At 29.5% G+C, this 11,796-nt stretch overlaps 1 protein-coding gene across 1 annotated transcript; it reads right to left on the bottom strand.

The window, feature by feature from the left end:
• Window positions 1-728: 728 nt before the first annotated feature.
• LOC112694312 (probable protein phosphatase CG10417) lies at window positions 729-3,317 on the bottom strand. Its single transcript, XM_025569744.1, has 7 exons — window positions 3,020-3,317; window positions 2,484-2,742; window positions 2,298-2,333; window positions 1,794-1,837; window positions 1,300-1,534; window positions 1,015-1,235; window positions 729-942 (listed from the first exon to the last, which is right to left on the bottom strand). Exons 1-7 carry the CDS (start codon window positions 3,128-3,130, stop codon window positions 841-843), a joined length of 1,008 nt encoding a protein of 335 aa, XP_025425529.1. The 5' UTR covers window positions 3,131-3,317; the 3' UTR covers window positions 729-840.
• Window positions 3,318-11,796: the final 8,479 nt, after the last annotated feature.

Here is an 11,796-nt window from a genome sequence, read left to right as displayed (position 1 = left end):
CTACACAAACTAATACAATAATACCACATGACTCTAATCGCCCATATTCTTAAAAAACACAATTTTTTTATTCAATTTTCTATAGACTTGAACGTATTCCATTAAATAAACGTACTTATCAACATGAAGTCAATATTATTTATAATATAGCCCATAAAAATAATTTAAATTTAAATATTATTAAAAAAAAATCCACAAACTTATTAAAGTAATAAAACATGTAAAACACAACTCATCAAATAATATTGCTTAACATATGTAATACACATGGTTGATAAAATTATAAAATGTATGTTATAGGTAAAAAGTGCATATGTCATCGACAAATAATATAATTTTTAATTATCTAGTTTCAAAATTGTAAATAAACCGCTTTATATATGATTTGAATATAAGATATCCAATATGAAATTGTATGTTATCTGATTCATGAAATAGATATATTTTTACTAATTTCATATTAAATATGTAGCTATCAAGCTGCTATACATTTTATGAAATAGGTAACATAAATTTATATTTTTATAGTTTGAACAATAGATAAAAATGTATTAGATATTAAATCATCAAAATATATTTAATTTAAAATAAATATTATATCTCATAACATTAAATAAATTCTATCACAATACTTCTTATTAACTAATTTCTAATAATAAAAATAATACAATTACATTTTTTTATTTTAAAATTAAAAAATAACATTTTATACATTTAAATGTATTAAGAAAGGAATATTACATTTATATATTCTAGTTTGATTGTAACTATTTCAGATTCTTAAAATGCTGCCCTAAGGTCATATAATACTATACTTCATTGTGATTAATAGTCCATAATTCATTCTTTCTGGTGACGTTTTAACTTCACAATAATACATGTCATGTTATCACAGCCGACTCCAGGTTTAGAAGTATCAGGAGCTAAACACACTTCAAATAACTAAAAAAGAGAAAATGATAATACAAAATAAATAAATGTAATAGAATAAACTAAAAGTTAAATATAGCATACTTCTTCACAAATTAATGATAATTTGATATCTGGGCAATGGATACGATTTGATATTAAATCAACAACTTTCTGGCTGCATAGGGTGTTCCAAATACCATCGCACGCTAAAATTATAAAATTGTCGTTCTCTGGATTTAAATCAACAGTCTGGACATCAGGGAGAGCAATGATAATTTGTTCAGTATTTGAAAACAGACTATTTGTCTTATACAAATGATCACCTAAAAGTTATAAAAGAACACTGTTTATTATTTTTATAAAATTATCTAGAATACAAATTATCACCGAAGGATCGAGACAAATTAAGGCCATGATTTATTCTTCCATCACTTGAAACTCTTCCACCAGCTGCAAGAATTCTTTTTAACTCTGCTTCATCTGTAGGCTTATGGTCTTTTGACAAATCATTAGCTTTGCCGTTCATGGATATTACACATCTGGAGTCACCAGCATTAGCAACGTATAATTTATTTTTTACTAACAAAGATACAATTGCTGTACATCCACTATCTTTTCCAGCCTGAAAAAGGAAATCAACTTCAATACAATGGTAACTGCCCATTAAACGATTCAAGTAACAGTAGAGTACATTTTTTATTAGTTAATGTTAGGTAATATGATCAATTTAACAGTTTAATTTGGAATGTATTTTAATATTAAAATAAAAGATTAAAAAAAAAAACTGCATGCCATAATACTGTCTAAAGTTATTTTTGAAAAGATAAGTAAAAACTAAAGAAAAAAAAATTTAATGTTAAGTAGATTTAAATATATATTACCAATTCAGTTTTTACAAGTTTTTCGTCATCTTCATCACCATTTTCTAAATATTTATTTTAATTAAAAAATGTTGTCAATACAAAAATGTACATTCTTTTAATATAGTTTTAAAAATAATTTATATTAATTTTTCATCAAATTTGTGTTTATTCTTGAATAATTACTGTACATATTTATCTATAAATAATAATATATTTAAATCCAATAGTTCAAACAGTTAAATAGTAATCAAAGATTTTATAATTAAAATATAAGTTCAGTATCAGATTACAATACAAACTAATAAATTCTGTTTAACATGTATAATATAAATAATATTACCATTTGAGCAAACAAAATTGATTCAAAAATTACAATTAATAAAGTAATGAAATATTTTGAAAACATATAAAAAGAAAAATAGTATAATAATTTTTTATTGAGATTGGAAAACTTCTTAATTGACAAAATAATTGTTATACTTTATAATTGTATAATAGAATTAAAATGAAATACAAACTTACCAAATAAATTGACAATCCATGATACAATTTTCTCTCCTAGAAAAACAAAAGCGAAGTAATTAAATGTTAAGAATATAATTTTATAAAATACATTTTTACTAATAATCTTATACTTTGACTAATTAGCCAAAATTAACAATCATTATATTCAATTATCAAATGGTTTTCATTTATATGAAAACTTACCGTTTTCTTCGGCTTTAACGTTTTTCAGTCTAAGAGTTCTCAGTCTTCTTAATGCCAACGGCTTGGTCAGACTGTCATCAAAATCCAGAAAAGCTTTAATCAAAGCATTTTCGTAGTCTCCATTTTTGAACAATTCATTCTTGATAAAGGAAGGCAACACCTCGACTGCATACTGAGCTACTTCTGCACCACCGTGTCCATCGAACACACCAAACAGTGATACATCATCATCGAAATCTAATATGCAGACATGAGCGTCCTGTGTGAAAAATCAAAAAATGTAAATTACCAACGTAGACGATTTTAGGATCAGCAGCTCTTGCAGATCACCGTAGGTAACATAGTATGGACACGGTCTTGCGGTTAACAAGATAATTACGATTGAATCGTTAGGCGTGACGAACGATCTCAACGGACGCAATGGAATACGTTCGGCGCTGGTTGCGACTGTACTCGTCCCGTCCGCCGTCATCGTCACGCCATTCTCACTGCGGAGCACAAAGAGGGACTACAGAACGTATTACCGCAGGTTGTACCTCTTGTTTCGCGCGCCATCCCTGCATCGCGCTGACGCCGCACGTTGACCGTTCGTCCTGCGCGTCCTGCGAGTCCTTGTCGGTGTTCGGTTTGCTCAGGAAAGTGCCCATCCGCGAGCGACGTGCCCGCCGCCAGCCCCGTCGTCGCAACGCGAAAATGATGTCCACGGCGCACCGCACCACAGGCTCCAAGCAAACGGCCACACCGGCAACTCCTTGTCTCAACAACTCTTCCGTCCGTACTGGGTCGTCCCCGATCGTCGCGCAGAACACGCGAACCGGGTGGCGTCCGAGACGGTGTTATCACGTCCAAACGCGACGACGACACGTACCGCCGAACGTAAAACGTAGTCGTGCTTCAGCGCTCGTTATCATTGCCCGTCACAACAGTGTGCTAAATTGTTACGGCCGAAGACGTAAGAGTACGTCTCTTTGATCGAATCCGAGACGGATTCCAGAGATATCCAACACGTCAACCATCGCGGAACCAACAACGGTTGTCTCTCGTCGTTCACGTTTCGCAGCAACCCGTCATTCCTATCCTTATCAACGGCGTTGCGAGTCAATTGTGATTTCCGCTATCTATTCGGATGGAACAATATTACGTTGTTGATTGTTACAATCGTACAGATCTTTGTACGTCCACGATCGAAACGTACAGTAATTATATTAAAATATACAATTAACATACATGTATCAATCTATGGATCACAATGTATCGTTTTTATCAACGACTGGGAGACCGTTTGAAAGTTAAATTTACTGTTGAAAACAGATCGCTATACCCATAACGTTTAGAAATTGCGTACTATTTTTAAACTTTTACATTTTTTTTCGTTTCATCATTGTTTACTTGATGAATTACAAAAGTTATATAATATAACAATGAAAACCCAAGTACGTTTCTATTGACTCCATCTTGTATTCAATCAGATTAATAAAAAAAAAAAAAAAAAACAGTAAAAAAGAAAATCAATGAAACGAACGTAAAGTATTGCCAAAAACGTTATTTGGAAAATATATTTTCAAGTAAGCACAAACAAAAAGAGATTGGCACTTTTGTGTACTTACAAAGCACAAGTACATAAAGTTTGAAAGTTAATTCCATTTTACGGTGCCTGTAAGTATATCAAATACCAGTCTAGTATTTTTTAAAAACTATTTGAATTACTAGTTTAGTACTTTTCTCAAATGTGCATATAAATGGTACTCAATTATTTTCTTCAAATACTAGGTATCAAAAAAGTGCCTTAGATGCTTTCTTTAATACTATCTTATATTTTACAATGATATGTACTTATTTAAACTCATTATACTATTAGACCTTACAAATTATAACTAATTAAATAAATATCGTATTTGAATTATTATAATATTTTTCAATAAAATAAAATATTTACAGTGCACAATTTTTAATATTTTTATCTTGACAGTAGTCACTTAACTCAAAAGTAATTGTGTTTTTATTTGGTAAATTTAAAATGTATATTTGTACCTATCTTTCAAAGCGTAAATGAATGAATACCTTCAACTATTATGCTTATATTAAGTATCAAAAAATTGTGCTGAAAAATCTTCCATGAATACTCAATATAAAATAAATACTTAACACGTTGAAAATGTTTTTTTCTATAACTTTTTTTACTCATTAGCAGTGGCGTAGCTAGGATATTTAAATGGGAAGGGCTAAACACTTATTTGGGCAGATTAAGTAAGAAATGTTTTAAGAGTTCACCCATTATGGGGATAATTAAATTTGGTGGTAGGCGGGGACACCAAATTTAAAAATGTATTTCCAATAGTTTAAAATAGTTTTAATAATATTTATTAAAATATAATTAATAATAATAATAAATAAACGGTGAAATCAACAAGAACTTACATGGTATAAAAATTGTAATAATTATAAAACGTGTGTACTAAACGAGAATCACCACAACTTTCACAATAACCACTAAAAATATAATAGTAATCCCGGTAAAAGTAATACGCTTATGTATTTACCAATAACGAACACCCGTTGTTTGTCAACATTTAATTAGGAGAAAAGTTTTGAAATATTTAAATACCAAATATATAGTATTATACTAGTTTAGTATATACATATAATAGATATAACCCCCTTAGCCACCCTCTTGGCTATGCCACTGCTTATGAGTAATTCATGTAAATTTGTTGCACTAAAAAATATATTTTATAGTTTTGTATGCAATTACTGATTACTGCAATTATACAATTACTGCATTATAAACTGACGAAATATGTAATATTATAAAAAAAAAAAATTTCAAATTTTTATATTTATTGTAATAAAAAAATTTTGTTTCAAATATTTTACTTCAATAATCGTGTAAAATACCACACGAAAAATGGTTGGTCTTCACATGTTAATACAGTACGGAAGTGATATTTTTTTTAGAAAATGTCATACTTTTAACGAAATAATGAAAATAAATACCAATAGAAAGTAGGTATAAGATTAATGGAAAAAAATCCTATTACTATTTCTATAGCATAATGTTAAAAAAAAAAATTTATACGAAGAATAATTCTTATGAATTAATTATTAATGAAATCATGCGTTTATAGCCCACGAAGACTTAGATTTGCAAACAATATGGAAAATTATTTTCATATTTCATTCATAAACAGCACAAAACTGAATACATTTTCTTATAAAAAATAGCAAAAAACAATAAATATGTAAATCCATTAAATTCACAATTCATTCGGTTTAAAATGTGATGAGACAAAAAGTTATTTCGGGTTAGGTAATATAACCTTGCACACAGTTCTAAAACAGTCCAACAAGAAATTATACATTATATTCTAATATATACGAACGCTTGCTTGACAGAACAATTTATATTTATTGCTGTTCAATTTGTTATTCAGTTTCACCTGCTCAATGCTAATATAATAACATTCGCTATATGAAAAAAAAAATTACTAATAATCTTCGTATTGACAGTGTCAGTAATAATCTAAAGTTACACTTATGTCAAATTAGCAATTCCGGGTGATGTTATAAAATATGGAAAAATATTTGGGTGATAAAAAAAAATAAAAAATTACAAATTGTTGCCTTTTCGCAATTCACCGACCGAAACTATTCGATGGCGCATTTTTGTCGTACTTTTTTGTTAAATCGCGTTATGAACAATTGTTTTTATTTAATGATTTATCACAAATGATCATAGAGATATTCTTTGAACAAATTTTTACCAAACGAATGTAAAATATTTTGAATTCATAACGGAAATATTGTAAAATTAGCACATTATTGTACTGCAATTATAAGCGTATGCAGCAAATGCTGCTTTCGCTGTATCTGACAATTTATCTTGGATTTAGTGGGCTAGTAGATATTTATTTGAAAGGTAAACATAGAATGAATAATTTTAAACATATTGAGTTTATAATTAAATTAAAATATAAATGTTCATCAATGTTATTCAAATGAAAAATTATAATATTATTTTATCAATACAAATCTAAAAATAGATGGATATTATTGGATAAATTCGCCGTGCCTAAACACTAGATTATACAGTATACAAATACAGACAACCACAATGACAATAGCGCATTAACCATTCAACCAGACGTGCAGCGATACGAAAACGGAATAGATGCCATAATTAGTAATCAGTAATCACATAACCAAATCGACTATTATGTTTGTAATTGAATAACGATTTTTCACTGTTACTGCAGTCTGAGTAGTGTCATTTATTACATATGTGATGTTAAATATATTTATAAAAGTATAAATTAATATACTAAATTTCATAAAAATATTATTACTTTTTATTTACAATTTACTATATTTTTTATAACTATAATAGGTTAGTCATAGAGTGATGAATCTATATGGTTAGGTTAGGTTATAGGGATATACCATATAATGATTTGGGTACAAAAGTAATTATATGAAGTTATAAAATATTAAATTTTTACACAGTGGGGCTAAAAAGAATTCGGGGGGGGGGATGCTATATAAAGGAAATAAGCGGGCTGCTTATTGTTCTTTAGGGCCGGTTAAAAATGTATGCTGCACCCGACACAAAATCCAGCGCACGCCTATGACTGTAATTGTTGAAATTTCTCAGTGCAATTATCTCAACTGAATCCGATTAATATGTCGTTGCGGTGTACAGGACGATTTTGAGAATTTCAACAAAACCGTTTCGACTAAAATCGAAAACGCCGTACATCATGTTTGGTAAATCGCGATGGATTACTGTTACATAACAGTCAGTGCGGTGCAATGCTCACAGCTACGTCGATCCATCGTGTCGATCATTGCATCGAGACCTACTACTGTTGCGGTCGTTTTGTTTTAACGTTTTTCGGTGAGCGTTCCGAGTGTTGGTTGTCAATATTAGAGACGGAATACGAAAAACGTTTGTCCGTTCGGTGGCACGGAAGAGCATTCGGAAACCGCTACGCTTATTGCTTATTATTACGCGCATTGCGATCGAAAAACGATTTCATTTTTCGTATACGTCGTGATGTCGAGCATAACCAATAACGAAAGATCCGGGCCGCGGGAAGTGTAAGGCATAATAAAAAAAAAAAAAAAAAATATAAATATTCGTGTTGCAAAGGAAACAGATTGGTATAACGTTTTATGATAAAAACAATATACCGTCGATCAAAGCAATAAATACGTTCCGCGATCGGGTCTCAAGGGAAATGATGGCGGAGAGAAGACGTTGCGAGCAAACGGGTTTTCCGCGACCGCTACAGGAAACGTACGCGAGCGCACGTATCGTTCGCCACGGATCGATAAAACGATCGGGCTGTATGCACGGGAGTAGTGCGGTGACGGTGGTCAAGATTCGGCGATCAAGCTCGACCGGATCAACGTCGTCCGTGTTACGCTAGCGTCGTCGTTTTCGATATTTTTATTTATTTTTTTTTTTTTTTTTACGACGTCTACCAAACGGAAAACCATTAGAAACCAGTATTTCCAGTTTTTTCTCGTCGTGTCCCGGGGGGCGTTGTCTGTGTTTTTTAAGGCAGAGCGTTGACCGTCGGTGAACCGCTCGTCTACGCGCGATGGACCGCGAAAAACAACGGTTGCCGCCGGTCCTGCACAAGCGGTTCGCTGTTAATTGGCGCGCGGGTAGGACGACGAACCCTTTTTCGCGGCGGGGAACGCGATACCGGTGCCGACGGCGTTGGACGCGACGCGCGTTCGTCTCCGTTTCCCTTCTTCCGATCGCAACGCGTTGACGTAGGCGTTCGACCTGTTCCGTTGCGCGTTCACGTTTTCCGCGACAAATCACGTGTTAATCGTTACACGGCAATACATACGCGCGCACCAACGCGTTTTCGAGCGACCGCAACGTTTGCGGCGACGTATAACACGTGCCAGCGGCGTACACCCGTTTTACGTGTTGCGCGCATTGGTCTGCGTCGTAACTTCGTGTCGATTGACGTTTACGCGGGTCCGAACGGAACACGACCGCCGCCGCGTCACGTTCGGATCCGACGAAAATCGCTCGCCGATAAAACCGCGTTTATAATCCGTTCGTTCGGTTGAACCGGGAACCGGTTCGCAACGGGTAGCGTCTTTGGGATTTTTTTTTTTCGGTATTCGTTGACTCGAGCCGTGCGCTCGTATCGTGGTAAAGGTGTCAGGACAATAATTACAAAGCGTTGTTCGTTTTGATCAGAATACATTATATTCAAATTCAATATAATTTTTATAATTTAATTAAAGAATGGTAATACATAATTTACCTAATATTTAATAAACACCAGGTCATTGACAATGCATAGTTTTAAAAGTAATACATTTTTTCTAATCAATATAGGACATAATAGATCTATTATATAATATATACAATTATAAATGTTTAGGTACACATAGTTGTCTTAGAAAAACAAACTAAAATTTAAATCATTAAGTACTTCAAAGATTTTTTTGAATATAAAATGAAAATTATATCAAACTCATTGTTTAAAAACTTAACAAAATAGTAAAATTATAGTTGTTTCCAAAATGTATTCATTTAAATTAGCTATAATTAACTACCTACAGAAACACATTTTAAAAATAATTATATTTTTTTTTTTTTCATATTACTGCTTTTAAAAACATTTTTTTTCGTACAAACTTCAATCGATTTAATGTTATTTAAGGAACATAAACAGGCGATTTCCCAATTAAAAGTCTGCAATAAAACAATTAATTCAGACATTTATTGGCACTGGTGAACAATGAAAAAAAATCATTCTTTTATGGACCATTTATCAAAATACACAATACCTATGCATTACATTATAGATTAATATAAGGCTTACACAACATCCAATCTTACATTTTGATTTCTTCGAAATTATCTAACCGTATTTTTATTAATTTAACTTACGAATAGTTTATTATTTTAAAATATAAATTTCTCATATTAAACAGATTTTGATTAATAGAAAATAATAGATAATCAAGTTAATTTAAACAATTTATTTTATTTTATATTCATTGGCAAACAATTAATTATTTAATGAAAATCAATTTTAATTTTAATAATTAAATTTAAAAACCACATCATGAATTTTCATAAGTTTCAAATGGTACTACAAATACATGTAAATTAAAAACTCTTCAATAGCAAAAACTGAATTTGAAGAAAAGCATAGTAAATAATTTATGTTAATAATCACATTTACAAAAAAATTATTTATTTTTAAACTCAAATAAATCAAATAATATTGTATGATTCTATTCAGGGTACATCTATTAATTGTTGAAAATTATTTTAATGTGATCTTCAAAATAATAACCAAAAATGATTTGTTTATTTAAATTATAGCTTATTTAGATTTCATTTTAATACAATATTTATTTTACTAAACAACTTGTCACAGGTAATATGGGTATATTGTTATAAATTTTTTTTTTAAATTAATATTTATTAAATTACAATTATATATTACTGAACAAACCTTTATCTTAATTTTTACAACTTGTGAATAAAAATACGGATAAACAATTGGAAAAAATAGTAATACAAGAGAAGACTGACGGTTTACATACAATTTTCTATCGAGTTTTATAAATCAGCCAGTCATGCTAGACATTCGTTAATCTATCATGAAATTATTGGAGAAAAAACATAATACAATTAAAACATACCCTGACAATTTAACAAGTTCTTTTGTAATGAACATAAATTATCTACAAGTCTTGAAAAATGTACCTGCAAATTAATAAAATTAAGCAACACCTTTTTTTAATTTTTTTTTTTTTTAGTGTTTTAAATTGTAAAACATTGATTTGCAAGCAATTTATTGTAAACAACAAATGAATAAATACATTTAAAAAAGAATATAAATGGCTGATTCAGTGAAACTATACAAATGGTATAAACAGAATAATCACAGCAAAACTTACACACTAGATTAAATATTTACTCAAAACGGTGACACATGGAATAAATTCAAACACTAACAAAATACCTACAAAATCAGCAACATTAACATAACAACACAATTTAATATAATCCTATATTACTTACTATTAATATTAACTTTGTACATTTAAAAAAATTAAAGAAAAAATAAACAGAGGAATTCTTTGCACTGTTTTGTACTATAGCTTTACAAAACCATATATTATTTAAACAAATTAAAAAAAAAAAGAGGTAGATGGATTAGGAAACAATGTTAAACATTGATTAAAATAATAATAATCATAATAATAATAATTATAATATTGATAAAAATAATGACAATAAAATTAATATTAAAACTCGCTTAAACAAAAACTATAGATATGAATTAGATAATATTAGCCTAATTTATATAATTTAATTATTCTAAAACTTATTAGAAGTGGAGGTAGTCAATTTGTACTATAGGTCATCATTACAAATATTACTATATAATTTCTTAAAGTGATGTTCACCTAACAACAACAAGAGTTAACACTTAACGTCACTTTAAACGTGGAATGTCATAACTTACAACAGAATACTGAACAAACATATTACAGATTGTCTGCACCTTAATTTAGTGCAAAAAATTCCCCAAATAATATTAATATATTTCTTTACTAATAAACTTTACTTAAGACACCAAATTGTACTCTGAGTTATGTACCAAACACGGTAATCATTTTGTTTCAATTATCACTAAAAAAAAAAATATAATAATAAATCATATAATAAAATGTTTGTAACAATAAAAAATAATAATATCGTTAATCACAATAATATAATGTTACGAAAGGTTAACTTACACGCAAAGTTAAGAGGCTTAATGCAACTTAAGAGTTGGAAACTATGTCTTTAAACAAATAAGTGGTATAACCAATTATTTTACCAGTGTAAGATAAACTTAAATAACAAATAAACATGTGTAAAAATTGTATTGAATCTTACTATTTGTTTAGAGTATGTTAAGAGACTGCAAAAAAAATTTGAGTATGTTTTGAGGTAATGAAGTATAGGTAAAAACATATAATAAAATTCTTAACGGGTTAAATAACAAAATAAATAATAATAAAACAGCTTAATCTAAAAAAAAATAAAAAAAAAAAACTATAACATTGTGGTATTAAAAATACTTGTACTATCGTTACATTAAAACTACAGGAGGCGAAATGGTAAGTATATTATGACTTATGTCCCCGCCGCAGTTCGCCTCTTTTATATTTTATTAATTAAATTATTATTATTTTTTTTTAATTTTTTTTAAATTTAAATTTTTTTAATCATAAAATATTCCTTATTTTAAAATTTGTACATTAAGCCGAAAGTTATTTA

This window comes from Sipha flava, unplaced genomic scaffold (assembly GCF_003268045.1).
Source record: "Sipha flava isolate LNK unplaced genomic scaffold, YSA_version1 127_pilon_pilon, whole genome shotgun sequence".
Classification (NCBI taxonomy): domain Eukaryota; kingdom Metazoa; phylum Arthropoda; class Insecta; order Hemiptera; family Aphididae; genus Sipha; species Sipha flava.
Note: the sequence above shows the minus strand (reverse complement) of the source record. Positions and strands in the feature narration are given on the sequence as shown.